The sequence below is a fragment of the Galeopterus variegatus genome, unplaced genomic scaffold (assembly GCF_000696425.1).
Source record: "Galeopterus variegatus unplaced genomic scaffold, G_variegatus-3.0.2 Scaffold239, whole genome shotgun sequence".
Classification (NCBI taxonomy): Eukaryota; Metazoa; Chordata; class Mammalia; order Dermoptera; family Cynocephalidae; genus Galeopterus; species Galeopterus variegatus.
In genome coordinates, this window is record NW_007726350.1 from 553,882 (window position 1) to 570,033 (window position 16,152).

General features: G+C 36.6%; 1 protein-coding gene across 2 annotated transcripts in view; it reads right to left on the minus strand.

Moving 5' to 3' along the window:
- SPDYA (speedy/RINGO cell cycle regulator family member A) overlaps positions 1-11,547 on the minus strand; it is a 29,976-nt gene extending 18,429 nt beyond the window's left edge. For both annotated transcript variants that reach the window (XM_008566401.1, XM_008566402.1), the window contains exons 1-4: positions 11,298-11,547; positions 8,562-8,620; positions 6,179-6,264; positions 8-179 (exon numbers count right to left, since the gene is read on the minus strand). In XM_008566401.1, coding sequence (XP_008564623.1) covers positions 8-179; positions 6,179-6,264; positions 8,562-8,620; positions 11,298-11,532 — 552 coding nt within the window. In that variant the 5' untranslated portion in view covers positions 11,533-11,547. The remainder of the gene's footprint in view (positions 1-7; positions 180-6,178; positions 6,265-8,561; positions 8,621-11,297) is intronic.
- Positions 11,548-16,152: the final 4,605 nt, after the last annotated feature.

Consider the following 16,152-nt stretch of genomic DNA (forward strand, 5'->3'; position numbering starts at 1 on the left):
TCCTTACCTCCTCACAGCATCGCCTGCTTACAATAGCCCTATAGTCAATTCTATCCCAGAGCTGGTCCCTTAACTTTAAGAAATTAGGGAACAGTTTTCTCCAGTTTTTCCCTAAAGCCCAGGGAAAAATTTCATACTTGGATTCTTCTTCATCTTCTTCAACTGTATTAGCGAGATACCTAACAAAGAAGATCAACAACCCAAAAAAGAAATGGGTAAAGGACAGATACAGTTCACAAAGAAATACAAATGGCTTATAAACAAATAAAAGATGTTCAACCTTCTCATAATTAAAGAAATGCAGATCAAAAATACAGAGTGAATTTTACCTTGTGGAGTTCTCGGTATTTTGTATTCTTATAAATCTTGAGCTTTGTTCTGGGATGTAGTTAAGTAACTTGGAAACAGTCTAATCCTTTCAGGTTCTGGTTGGTGGATCCAGAGCAATGATCAGTCTGGGACTAATTATTCCCCACTACTGAGGCAAGACCTTCCTGAAGACTAGTTTCAATACTCCATGAATTATGAGGTGTTTTTAGTCTGGCTAGTGGAAACAGGCATTATTTCCAGCCCTATGTCAATCTTAGGCACTGTTCCCCTAATCCTTTCTTTCTACTCAGGTAGTTTCCTTATATACATATGGAAATCAGTTTTCTGCTGAATACTTGAGGGGGACCAGACATGCACAGAAGCAGGAAAACTGGGCCATAATAAGAATAATCAATCAATCAAAACCAATCCAAAATTGACACACATGGTAGACATAACAAGGACATTAGAAGAGTTTTAATTATTCCATATATTCAAAAAGTTGAGTATGCACATTGAAAATGTACTTTGAGGGCCGGCCCATGGCTCACTCGGGAGAGTGTGGTGCTGATAACACCAAGGCCACGGGTTCGGATCCCTATATAGGGATGGCTGGTTAGCTCACTGGGTGAGCATGGTGCTGACAACGCCAAGTCAAGGGTTAAGATCCCCTTACGGTCATCTTTTTTAAAAAAAAGAAAAGAAAATGTACTTTGAGAGATGAAAACTACAATGTGTACAATGAAAAATACATGGAATGGGATTAATGACAGATTAAATCCTGCAGAAGAAAAGATTTGTAAAGACATAGTAACAGAAATTATCCAAAATGAAACACACGGAGGAAAAAACCCCCCCAAAATCATGGATAGAGCATCAGTTAAATGTGGCACAACTTCAAAAAACCCAATAAAGGTAAAATTGGAGTCTCTGAATGGTAACAGGTGGAAATACCAAGGTCAAGGATTTGGATCTCCTTATTGGCCAGCTGCCAAAAAAAAAAAAAAAAAATCAAAATTTGATAAAAACTGTAAGCCCACAAAGAAGCTCAATGAACCCCAAAATACAAGAAAAAAAATGAAGAAAATTACACCAAGGTACATTGTAATCAAATTGCTCAAAACCAGTGACAAAGAAAATCTTAAAAGCAGTCAGAGAAAAAAAAGACATGTTAGATAACACAGGAACAGAGGCAAGCATGGAGCAAATTTTCCATCATACAAGCCCCACAGATGACTTTCCAAGAAAAATGGGGGGCTGGCTGATTAACTCAGTTGGTTAGAGCACAGCCTTGTAAAACCAGGGTTATGGGTACAGATCTCCATACTGGCCAACTGCCAAAAAAAGAAAAATGGGCAACTTTACAATGAAAATATTACAAAACATGTAAGGGAAAAAGGCACCATGAGTTGAAACACACTGAAGTCAGAAGATAATGAAATTAATAGACATGGAACATAAAAATAACTATGTCTAACATTTTAAAAACTTAAAGTACCTTGACAATATGGTAAGGGAATAAGCATATTTGGAAAATAGGACAATAGAACTTCTATAAGTGAAAATTTTTATAATGAAACTCATTAGCATATTAGACATAAGCTGAAGATCAAATTAGTGAACTGAAAGACAAATCCAAAGAAATTATCTAAAATGCAGCCCAGAGAAAGAAAGAAAATGTCAAAAAATAAGTGATGTGGAAGACAGAGTGAGGCATAACATGTTTAACTGGTTTCAAAAGGAGATAATAGAGGAGATGGGAAAGAGGAACATATGAAGAGACAGTAGCTAGAATTTTCCAAGAGCTATTCCAAGAGATGTTTGTTGAAAGACATCAATCTCCAAATCAAGGAAGCTCATCAAATCCCAAGCAGTTTATACAAACGAAACCAGTGCCAAGCTCCAAAGAAAAAAGAGGTCTTAAACGCATCCAGAAAGGAAGCAAATGATCCCAAGTGGATTCTTGAGATACAAAAAGGAATGGGGGCTGGCCCGGTGGCGCACTGGATAGTGCGCCGCTTGGGAAGCGCGGCGGCGCTCCCGCCCGAGGGTTCGGATCCCACATACAGACCGGTTCCCGCTCACTGGCTGAGCGAGGCGCGGGAGCAACACTGAGGGTTGCGATCCATTGCCGGACACGGAAAAAGACAAAAGACAAAAAAAAAAAAAAAAAAAAAAAGGAATGGTAAGCAACAATATGTGAGGGTACTTCAAAAAGTTCATGGAAAGATTTGTCTTTTTTTTTTTTTTTAACTTTAACCTGTAGGATCTGACACCATTAATTCTATTTTTCCATGAGCTTTTTGAAGTACCCTTGTAAATATGTGGATAAATCTAAACGAATATTGAATATATAAAACAATAATAATAATGTCTAACTTGTTGAAGGGCATCAGGCAGAACTGCAGAATTGCAAAATAAGAGAATATAAGTTAGGTAGGAGGTGATTAGAGTCAAAATGCTTAACAGTCTTGTAATAATAATAACTAGATAACTGCTGAAAGGACATTGACTGCATAATTTCCAAACCAGTAGAGGAAAAAAATACGGCCAAAAAAAAAAAAAAAGACCCTCAATAAAAAGAAGATAAAAATGGAGGAGAAAAAAAAAAAAAAACAGATAAAATGGGACGAATCAAAAGATGGTCTTCTACATAAGATGGTAGAAAAAACAAAATGCAAAAGCAAGAATATCGGGCCGGCCCATCACTCACTTGGGAGAGTGTGGTGCTGATAACACCTAGGCTACGGGTTTGGATCCCTATATAGGGATGGCAGGTTAGCTCACTTCGGAGAGCATGATGCTGACAACACCAAGTCAAGGGTTAAGATCCCCTTACCGGTCATCTTTTTTTTTTTTTTTTTTTTAAAAAGCAACAATATTATTCAGCTGTTAAAATGAATTACAGCTATATATATATATATATATCTGAAGATCATAACATTATAAAGCAAAAGAAGTAAGTCACAGAAGAATAATACACATGGTTCCTTTATATAAAGCTAAAAACAAAAAAAACCCAAATAACATTATTTTGAGATATATACAAGGAATAAAGAAAAGAAAGAAAATAATTACTGTGGAAGGCAGGGGGCTCTGATTGTGAAACTATGTACTGGGAGCTTCTAAGATTCTCACAATGTTCTTTTCTTAAGCTGAGTCATGGGTGCATGAGTCTTTGTTTTAATTTTATTCTTCCTCACACACTCCATATGGTCTTTTGTACCATATTAAAAAATTAAAAGCACATAAGAGTGTATATAGTACACTTCCATTTATGTAATACACACATTGGTTCATGTATAGAAAATTATTTCTAGATAGATACACAGGCAACTGTTAATAGGAGAAACGCTTACTTTTAATTGTATCCCTTCTTTTGTACTTTTTAACCATATGCATATTCATACTCACAGTAATATAAAATGAACACCTACACATTACTTCATTCTCCTTTTAGCCAGAAGGTCACAGCTTATATAGACAGCAAGAGGGAATCTGATCAAGTCTCGTTTATTAGCCAGAAGGAACTTCATTCTCCTTTAATGTAACTGCACACATTTTTTTTTCCTTTTTGTCTTTTTTTACTGACCGGTAACGGGATCGCAACCCTCGGTGTCGCGCCCGCACTGGGGACCGGCAATGGGATCGTAACCCTCGGCGTCGCGCCTGCACCGTGCTCAGCCAGTGAGCGGGAACCGGTCTCCACATGGGATCCGAACCCTCGGCGGGAGCACCGCCACACTCCCAAGCGGCGCACTCTCCAGTGCGCCACCGGGCCAGCCCAACTGCACATATTTTAATATTACCTTGTTATAAAGCATCTAATTGTTAAATCCACTCAGATTATATAATATGGATCAAATAATATCCTCTGAGAAAATACATATAGTAATTTCTTACTTTAGTTTCTCTGATAGCTCTTAGCAAAGAGTGGAAAGAGCTAGAGGTTGGCCCCTTAACATAACTGCTGATTAAAATATGGAAAATCTACGATGTACTATTGCGCTACATAAGGACCACACTATGATTCTATTCTAGATTAACAATTTTTCAGGGTCAATATAACAAATATTTGTATCACGCATACAGGAGTTGTCCTCTAATTTGAAATAGATTTCCTTTGTGTAGTGTCCATGCCTTTTTCATAACAATGATTGAGAACTTCCTATATGTTAGTCATTGAAGGATGAAATAAAAAAGTAAGATACACATTCCTTGCCCTTAAGGAGCTGCCAGTTAAGTAGAGAGGAGGCAAGTAAATAGGAAACAACTGTGAAAAAGAACATGGAAGAATAGTAATAGAAGTTTAGTGTGTTATAAGAATATATAGAAAGGAAATGCTATAAGACTATATAGAAAGGAGAACTTGAGATTTAGAACTGTGGCTAACTAAGAAAATATTTAATAAGAACTATTGAGTCAGGCTATACAAAATGTATGATTAGACATAAAAAGGAAATTATAATTCATGTGATTTTTTAATATAGAATTTATAATACAACATGCAATGCAATTTTACAGATTACTATATAGTGTAAGCTAAATAGTGCTTCACTGGCAATAACTTTATAAAATAAGTAAAACAAATCCAATTTCAGGCATATAGTAAAACTTAAACTTCTTTTGGTTTGTTTTTAATTCTCAGATGAAAAAACTACAAAATAGATATTCCATCTACACACAAATATTATACAATACTGAGACATGTAAACAGCGATTTAACTTAGTGGTCAATGGCTCAATTTGGCCATTGGTAAACCACACCTGAATGTGTGCCCGGCTCTGACGCTTACTAACTTTTCTGATCTTGGAAAGTACTTAATCTTCCTAAGTCTCAGTTTCCTCATCTGTAAAATGGGGATAATAAAAAATGTGTTTTATAGGAAAGATTAAATGAGTTAATATATAAAAAAAATTATGTGGTGCCTTGCACAATATACTCAGTAATATGTAATATTATTATATTCTTCCCATTTAGCAATCATCACAAATTTTAAAGAGTTCATTTTTCCATATGTACTGGAAAATATCCTCCTGAATATATGCAAAGATCAGTTTCTTCTAGTCCTATTTCTTTAACTCTTTGATTTTGAATTAAATAGACTTTAAGTAAAAACTTATTCTTCAGTGCTGACAGCTACTATGGTATTCACCTTAAATATTTTTATATATAGTTCTCTAGTTAAGTACTTAAAATTATATTCATGCATTCCCAACTGCAGCATTATAAACAGGCACAGAGTAGAAAAGAAAATATATTCTCAAATTACATAGATTCTAGCTGAATTCTGAACTATAGATTAGAAAATCATGTTATTAAAAATACTTAACAGATCAGAAAGCTAATATAAAGTCAAAGAAAAAATTGGAAAACAAACTATATGCCTTTGTTAGAGTTCACTGTGTTCAGTAAGATAGCCAGTGGATACTAAAGGAATTAAATATGAATAACTCCTATGTTATGGACATAGATTCACAAAGAGTACGTCTAGAACATTTTCCACAAGCTCTTCAATATAAAAGGGCAATAATGATGATGTTTATTATATATTAACTGGACATTTCAAAGAGAATATTCAGCTTTAAAAAAATATCTCAGTCATCAAGAGGGGAATTTGGGATAACTTATATGGGAGCACTCTGAAAAATGTAAAAAGCACAATACAAATTCAAGTGGAATATGGAACAATAAATTTTAGGTATACAGCATTATAAGGTCAATGAAAAGAACATAAAAATATTCTGTTACAGTAAAAAACATATAGCTTTTATACAGGAAGGCCTATTCAAAGATACAGATGAAGTTGCAAACAGCCTCTGTTATAAATAACTAACATAAAGATCACTAAATAGAAAATATACTTACAGAGCAATAAAGAAATTTATCCTGGTATGCTCATTTATAGTAAATTTAGCCCTCTTGAAATAAACAAAGGTCATAGCCAAAAGATACTATAAGTAAAATGTTAAAAATGAATATTAATGTTGTGCTTTCATAAATAAAACTGCTTTAAAATAGTTAACTTAAAAAATTTCTGATGAACAATTAAATAATAAAGCACTATCCTTATTATAGAATTACCTATTTGAGTACTTATTTTTTTAGCTTCCTGTAATCTATATATAACAGTGACAAATAGTTACTTGACCATTTATCACGATTAACTAGAATGGACTCCTAAACTTTATTATAGCCAATATTTTTTGAAAACCCCATTTTTTTCCTAACTTAAATTTTAAACCTATAGAGAATTTAATATAATAGTAAAATAAATAACCATACATCTTTCACGTAGATTCACCAATTGTTAATATTTTGTTACTTTTGTTTGATATCTCTATTTGTGTGTGTTATGTGTATATATAATTTTTTTTCTGAATCCTTTAAGTAAGTTGCAGTCATCCATACTCACTTTTAAAAATAACCTTTAAGGGGCCAGCCCGTGGCTCACTCGGAGGAGTGTGGTGCTGATAACACCAAGGCCACGGGTTCAGATCCCATATAGGGATGGCTGGTTAGCTCAATGGGTGAGCGTGGTGCTGACAACACCAAGTCAAGGGTTAAGATCCCCTTACCGGTCATCTTTTTAAAAAATTTTTTTAAAAACCTTTAAAAATGGGCCAAGCCCGTGGCGCACTTGGGAGAGTGCGGCGCTCCCGCTGCGGGTTCGGATCCTATAGGGATGACCGGTGTGTTCACAGCGCTCACTGGCTGAGCGCGGTGTAGCTGGCCTCAAAAAAGGACAAAACAAACAAACAAACAAAAAAACCCCTTTAAAAATGACTTCTAAATGACTTCCAGCATTAGAATAATAAGGCTCATTTTCAGGGGAAAAACATTTTAAGTGTATTATTAGATACATACACGTCTTAGATATGTCTAGCCTGATATTAGAACATATGCCAGGTTGTGAATGTTCAAATTAGAAAAAAGTTATAATAATAATGTATGAGAATCTCTCTCATAAGATACTTATTTATCCTATCATCATAGGACTGGCCATAACATGATTCCAAGTATTCACAGTAATCTCCAGTAAAGGACCCTTTAAATAGTGCTGTTACAGTACTTCTGGTTAGTTACTTTTCAAACACTGCCCCCTGCTGTCCAACAACTTTAATGTACTTACAACAGTAAAGTTTAAAACTTCACAATGCCACATAAATTGGACATTTGCTATTAAAGCATTACTGTTATTTTTTTCTAAAGTGTTAGTAACATTTTGATTATGTTTAAAAAGACCCTTTTTCTTTTATAAATATATCATGATATATTTATGGGTAAAATGTTAGGCTGTACAGGATCTGATCAAAATAATTCAGTCTTTGAGGAGAGGGATTAGAAGAAACAAGAATAGCCAGGAGTTGATGATCACTGTAGCTAGATGAGGCACATGGAAGTTCCTTGTTCTATTCTACTTTAAGTTGCATGTGTTTGAAATTTTCCAAAATGAAATTTCCAAAATTAAACATGATTAAAAAACAAAACAAAAAACCTTCTCTTATTTTATCTTTGTCATCTTGAGATAAAAGCTCATATCAATACTAACAAGTATTTATTTATTTTTTCTTTTTTCTCAAACATTTTATTGGTGGCTATTTAATTGGTAGCTAACCTCCCTTTTCTGTTGGTTGCTACATTATTTGTGATATGAACTTATGCTGAATTTTCTAATATGAAAGCCTGGTCCAAAATGGCATTTACAAAGCTGAAATTGTAACTATTCAGCTAAATCTAAAGAGCACAGAAAACATCACTTTCCTAGTATGTTAGACATTCTTTTATAAAACACTGATTCCTAAATAAATAACATGTTAAGCCAATTTACCCTTTACCCTAAAGATTATTGGGATTTGTTTTATCTGAATTACTTACAAAATATTAAAATGTACCACAAACGACTTTAGTGTAGTGAATTGTCAGAATACTTTTTCTCCACAGCCTGATAAAAGGTAATAATTCTGATGAAAATGTATTAAGTCTATACAATTCTTGTTTTCAATCAAACAGATATGGACTACAGTCATTTAAATCTAACCAGTAATATTCTACAATTCCTCAAGTATAGAGGAATCTATGCTGTATGCTAATTCCAAAAACTAATGTGTAAGAATTCTGCTTTGAAGGAGCAATGCAGGCTCTTTTCCTAACCTTAATTAGATAGAAAATTCTTACAAGGTCTCATTTAAAGTTCTGATGGACTAAACATAATAATGCTGGTTAATTATTATATTGCTACCAAATTTACCTTGTCTGCAATTTTACAGCAGCAGTCCATCCACAAGAAATCTTGAATTAAATCGTCATCTACAACAAAAAATACTTATGACTTGTCTTTTAAAAATAGAACATTTCCTTTTGAAGAATTAATTTCTGTAACAGGAGATTGTAAATGTTTAGAAATCAAACAAAAATGGCTGGAACAGTGTTGTTTAAGGTGGAGTTTTCAGTTCCTGAGTATATTGCAAGAACTGTACAAAAAGCTACTGTCTTACCATTCATCTTCCCATCTGCTTTGCCTTAATATATAGCTCAGATTGGAAGGGGAATGGTAGAAGTGTTTGGTTTATTCAAAATCCAACAACACTTTTGAGAAACGTCTTGGGTAACTCTAGACTAGCTCTTCATTCCTTCCAAAAACCAATCTTAAAAAGTGGAAATGGGGGGCCTGCCCGGTGGTGCACTGGAGAGTGCGCAGTTTGGGAGCGCAGCGGCGCTCTCGCCAAGGGTTCGGATCCCATGTGGAGACCGGTTCCCGCTCACTGGCTGAGCGCGGTGCGGGTGCGACACCGAGGGTTGTGATCCCGTTGCCAGTCCCCGGTATGGGCGCAACACCGAGGGTTGCGATCCCGTTACCGGTCAGTAAAAAAGACAAAAAGGAAAAAAAAAAAGTGGAAATGGAATCTGATAAAAGATAACTCAGTCTTTAAGAAATAATGACTTAATGAATACTGTTTTCCAGATATGTTTCACTTTTTCTACTACTTTCTCCGTTTAGTTTCCAGGGTATATTTAGTTTTGGATTCTTCTCTCCTACTTATCTCTGTTCCACTTATCTATCATTCAAATATATATACAAGTATCTACATAAAAATGTTTATAACTCATTAGTTTTTTATAATTGACACTTAATTTTGGAAAAACTTAGTATTAGGACAAAAAGATCAACAATCAAAAATACTGTTTTAGGGCTGGCTGGTTCGCTCAGTTGGTTAGAACATGGTGCAGATAACACCAAGGTCCTGGGTTCAATCCCTGTACCCGCCAGCCTCCAAACACACATGCACGCATGCATGCATGCACGCGCGCGTGCACACACACACACACGTTCTTTTTAAAATTATATCTATCTATATATATAGTTTTAAAAAGAACATCTAAAATACAAGTTAAAACCACTTATTTTGGGGCGGCCCGGTGGCGCACTGCTACAGTGCGTCGCTTGGGAGCGCGACGGTGCTCCCGCCGAGGGTTCGGATCCCACATACAGACCGGCCGCTCACTGGCTGAGCGAGGTGCGGGCGCAACACTGAGGATTGCGATCCCGTTGCCGGTCCCGGTCCGGTACGGACGCGACACTGAGGGTTGCGATCCGTTGCCGGTCACGAAAAAGACAAAAAGGAAAAAAAAAACCCACTTATTTTAATTTTAAAGGCCTAAAATACAAAATCTCAAAATATATTGGCTAGCAGTCAGTATATAATTTGGAAAATCTTTTTTCCATTTCTCCCCTCCATTTTAAGCTAAGTAACAAAGTGTAACTACTTTATATTCTTTTTTACACCCTAGAAATGTCATCAATGAGACAAATATATAGAAAATTCTAAGAACAGCTACTGATTTCCTGAGGATAATTAGTTTCTGCCTTGTTAATTCCATTTCTATGTCTTAAATTAGCTAAAATGTTAGAGACAGGTATTTTCTGATAATTAGTTTCTGCCTTGTTAATTCCATTTCTATGTCTTAAATTAGCTAAAATGTTAGAGACAGGTATTTTCTCTTATTTCTCATGACCAGTTATGAGTACTAAAAGTTTGTGGGTAATAATTTTGTTCTCTTAATAAAAAAGGAAACTTGTATTAACATTTTAGATCCTGACAGGACAGCATTTTTATGTCTTTTTCTACTGATAGTCCTTACATTCTTTTTTTCCTGATCTCATCTTTTCAGTTTGCTTTTCTTTAAATATTAACCATTTTGCCTTAACGTACTTGGCCTTCCTCTATAAACAAGGAAGCTCATTACCTGTATCTAGCAGACTATAATATCTGCTTGACTTCATTCATTCCCACAGATATTTACCAAAACCCACCTACCTTTATTTTAATCTATCTTACTACCCTACCTCAAAAAAACAAATCAAAAGAATCTCTTCTCTTTCTTGGCTAGCTGAAGTACTATAAAGAAGTTTCTTTTGCCTACTTGTTACAAAATTTATCAGCAAAACAGCATTATCTCATGATCTGAACAAGTTCAAACTCAATTTCATTATATGAACATGATGATAAAGCACAGTTAATTTTTAACAATATTCCCAAGATGTAATACTGAAACTTCTCTTGGTTGACCAACATTCCCGATTTGCTTCATTTTAGCAGTGAAAATCCTGGGAAACCCTGTCACACTGGGTTAGTTAGCTCACCTAAATCTTTATGTAGTATTTTACTTTAGGTCAAACGAAACTATGCTATGAACCTGAATTGCCCAGAATTTACATTTGACACTTGGATTTAAGTGGTCTCTTCAAGCTAGATGAGTCTGAATTTTTAATCCAAAAGCAAGCAAAACAAACAAAAACCCAACATTAAAAAAAAAAAAAAAAAAAACCACTAAGTTAAACAAAACAAATTTGATTGGAGAAGGGAAATCTGACACAGAAAATAACAGCATCCTCTTTGTTCATTATGAAAATGATAAAATAGATGTTTACATTCTAATTTTTAAGGACTTTATAATTACCGCTAGTAGAATATTTTAAACCTACCAAACAATTTAAAGAAAGCAGTCATTTCCTGACGCTGTATAACTAAACAAGGTCCTTTGGGGCGTTTAGATTTGCTGTTATTATGTGCATTTTTTTCAGATGCTTGCCAACTATCTTTAAAAACAGGACGCTTTAGATTAATGGGTTTTTTAGGCTGATGTGATCTATTTGATCCCGATTTTACATGAACAGTGACAGTAGGCGGTGTCTCACAACACATCTGATTGTGCCTCATTTTGGTTTCCCAAGATTCCTGTAAAAATAAAACACAAAATTATTTATCACACATTAATTTTATAAAAACAGCTAATTGGATGATACTACTAGATAGAGTCATATGAAATGTTACTGCTATTAAAATGTTATTTGTGACAATGACTCACATTAGAAATTGCTTTTAGAATTCAGTGCTGGGAAAAGCTATGCTTCCTACAGATAACTGATACACTTCCTCTTCCCAAATAATAAGATTCTATACATCATTTTGCTTTGGCTACTATGGAACTCAAAACCAAATGTGAAAGTAATTATAGAAACTATGCTGAATTTATAATCTATTTGTGGTGTTCTTTTTTCCTGCTTGCATAATTTTATGTTATATACCACCTCAAATTTTTTAAAGAACAAGACAAACTATTTCCAGAACTTAATTATTAAATCAAGTATTATATTAAAAAGTAACCCCTCCACACAAAAAAATATCTTCTTATTGGTAAAAAATCTTATTGGTAAATTCCTTGATCTATTACAAAATTCACTTATTCAATAAGCATTTATTGGTATTTACTGAAAAGTTGAAAACAAGTCTAGCAAAGAAATGTATGGTATATGTGCTTTGAAGGATTTTCATAAATTGTTTTAATTTTAAAGTGTGAATGTATGACCATGCTATTTGAGTATCTGATTATAAGTGTATGTGAATATACAGTATTATAATCTAATAAAATCTGAAACAAAGTTAATGAATCAATATTTACAATATGCATAATCATTACCTTGTTTGGTGGTAATCAGTTCACATAATTACTACAGTTAGTATTACTTTTATGATCAAAGTATTTCTGGGGTAATGGGAAATGAAGGTATGAATAGCCCAATCAGGAAAACTATTCTAAGACCCTAACGAGAACCTCTGAATCCATAACTCACAGTGACCCAGGCAGCCATGCCTCCCTTGGTGTTCAAGGAATTAGGTACAGATTCTCCTTCCTGACCCTCAGAAACTTTCCTGCTAAAGGAAGGAAGGGAAAATAAGATTGGAAATAGTGAAGCAAGAGCAGCACGTCCAATATAATGAGAGCCACCTATGTAATTTTATATTTTTAGAACCACATTAAAAAAAAACAGGTAAAATTAATTTTAACATATATTTTATGTAACACAATATATCCAAAATATCATTTTAACATGTAATCAATATAAAAATTAATGAGATATTTTACATTCTAAGTCACTGAAATCTGGTTTGTATTTTACATTTACAGAATATCTCAATTCTGATGCTAATTTTTCAACAAAGTAAAACATAGTCCTATCAAAAAAAATGATGTAGTGTATAAGGGAAAAATATTTTACAATCCTCCAGTTTTTTATTTAAAGTAAAAATTAAATGCTTCAGTTGTATCAGCCACATTTCCAGTGTTTAATAACTACACCTGGCTAGTCACTATCATGTTAGAAAGTACAGGGCTACACTATGAAGAACTAGGCAGAGGGAATTTTATTCAGTCATATAGTTGTTTCTCTTCCCTGCTCTCCCTGCCATCTTTCTTCCTATATCCTAAGGTCCAGCCAAATTGAAGGCAATTATGGAGTTGGGGGCTACAAACTCTGTAGGAAGAGGAATAGGTGATAAATTGAGCCTGGAGACTTGTGCAAGAACTTTCTGCTTTCCTACCCACCTCATCTGGGAGATAGCTGGATGTCTATCTGCGTCTTTTTTTTTTTTTTTTTTTCCGAAGTAAGAGCAGCCTTACATCTAGATGGAAAAAACTAAATAGTCAGGCTTCTCAAATTGGGGTATAGGGGATAGGCTCAAGGATGAGACATACCAGAATACAGAATAACTATGGCACATCTTCCAGGAGGTAAGTTTTACTTAAAGTAACTTAAAACAGTGTTTTTATGTTAAAACAATCAAGGATATACAGTATCACAAAATAGAATGCATATTTTCTATTAATCAAAAGGTAAAATATCATGTTCACAGTAGGCATCTTTACACTATTCCACTAGACCTTTATGTATTTTTTGGAATACTTCATATAAAATTTGAGAAGATTGAAAGAGAAGGAAATGTCTAAAATTCCCCACGTAGAGATTCATTGAAGTTAATAAGCAAATACTGGCGGGAAAGTTGTGGATAATGAGCTTAAGGGGAGATGTTATAGTGCTACAGTCTTGGTCAAATTCCACCTTGAGGTAGCTTTTAATTTTGCTCTTAGTTTAGATATACCAAGAGAACAAGAGTTCTGATGGCAAGCATGAGGAAAGAATGAAAGGCAAATTAAAATATGGGCCATCTCAATAAGGGCAAGAGACAGGGAAAGAGGAAGAACTATGCTCACATATGGTAAAGTTCTTTAATGAATTTTTACATGGACTCTACCAACATTGAAAAATATCATTCCAGAATTTGTACATTCATACTCGAATACAAGAGGAATACATGGAAACCAGATTTGAATATAATTAATGCTCTAGAAATAATAAAATAGATGCTCTAGAAAATGAGGCAGGAGATGTGAACATGTGCACCCTGCCCCCCCCCCTTTTTTTTTAAATGTGGCAGTGATTAGAAAGAAGAAAATGAACAGCAGCCAGAAGGGACAGTAGTCGAATGAGAAAAAAATTTTTTTTTTGAAGACAGAGGATACTTAAGCATATCTAAAGGCAAAAGGGACAAAACCATTAGAAAGTATCTGTTAAAATACTGGAGAATAGACCTGGATTTAAGATCTGATTCTGTCTCACCAGCTATGTGACCTTAGGCTATTTAACTTCTGAGAGACTTGGTTTCCTCACTTATGATATGGAGATAATAAAAGCAACTATGTCTATTTAGTATCTGGTACATAGCAAGTACTCTATAAAAAATATCTATTATTAGGCATTATGAACACATATTTTGTAGGGTTTATGAGAAAAGGAACTATATAGATAATGCCTAGCTCACAGTGCTGAATACTCAGCAAAAACTTAATATATAGCAGTACCATTATTATATCATTAGTTCTTTTACAAGACACCTCTGTAAAAGGGTGTCTTTCAGGGAAAAAAGAGTCTGAATATGTCAGCAAGCCCAATTTCACCTCAACTGCTACGTATAATTTAAACGTTAAGACCATTTCATTGGTAACAGAGATCAGTGGTATTATAGAACATATGCTTATGTCAGAGAATAGAATTTGTAAATAGACATGATCTCAATTTTAACACAGCATTGGCTAAGCAGTCTTTTTTTTTTTTTTCTTTTTTTTTTTAAAGATGACCGGTAAGAGGATCTTAACCCTTGTCTTGGTGTTGTCAGCACCACGCTCACCCAGTGAGCTAACCGGCCATCCCTATATGGGATCCGAACCCATGGCCTTGGTGTTATCAGCACCGCACTCTCCCGAGTGAGCCACGGACTGGCCCCGGCTAAGCAGTCTTTATTTATTTATTTATTTATTTTAAAAGATGACCGGTAAGGGGATCTCAACCCTTGGCTTGGTGTTGTCAGCACCACGCTCAGCTAGTGAGCAAACCGGCCATCCCTATATAGGATCCGAACCCGTGGCCTTGGTGTTATGAGCACCGCACTCTACCGAGTGAGCCACGGGCCGGCCTAAGCAGTCTTTAAATGTTAAATTTCTTCCAAGGTCTTCTAAAAAGTGGAGGCTAGCTGGCCTCCAGGCATACTGGATATCACGTAAGACAACACTGGTAAATTATGAGAAATGGGCTACGGGCATAGCACTGAGATGACAGCAGTTCGGATCTCAAGATTCTGGTGCAGCCGCTCCTGGGAAAAAAAGGTGTGTTTAATGGGACACAGGAGAAAGGGGCAGGACAGACTCAGAAGACCACTCCCCATCCCACAAAGGCTGCAGGCGGGCGGCCGCGGAGGAAGGAGCTCTTCCACCGGGACCATGATTCACAGGAGCCAAGGAGTGGGAGCCTCTCTTCCAACTCTAGGGCCGCCTGAGGGGACGCCCCCCGTTGGGACGTTTCGGGGCCCGGTTACCTCTCCTTTGTCCCCTCCCGCTTGGTCGTACCCCCAACTCGACGCGGGCCCTTCCTCCCCCCGGAATTACAACCCGCTAAGCCGCCAAAGCAAAGGACGGCTTCCCCTCCCCCCCCGCCCCGAGTCTACACGAACCGCGCCCCTTCGCCGTCTTTCGCCAGGGCCCTGCAGCTCGAAGACCCCCTGAGACCCTGTTCGCCCCGTCTCTCCAGCCCCAGGCCGAATGAGCTGGAGTGTGTGTGCTCGTCGCCGAGAAGACACTGAGGAGGTTCACGGGTGGAAGCGTGTGGGCCGCGGCCGTGGCGCCCGCCAGGCGCAGAGACGCAACCACCTTCTCACACAAGGTGGGAGACTGAGCGGACGGAGGGGCCGGGCACGACCGACGCTGGAGATCCGCCTGCCCGGCCCGACCTCGGGGTGCGAGCAAAGATACCTGCGAAAACCTGTGGCTCGGTGAGCTGGGGCCGGGAAGCTAAGTCGGCCTGGCCCAGAGCGCTCCGGGCCTCAGACGGTTGCTCGCAGGTCGCTCCACCTCAGCGACCCCCCTCAGAGCCCTCCCGCCAACCCGCGGCCGAGCGAGCGCGAGGCCAGCGGGAGCCAATCAGCGCGCAGAGCCGGCCGCGGGGCGCG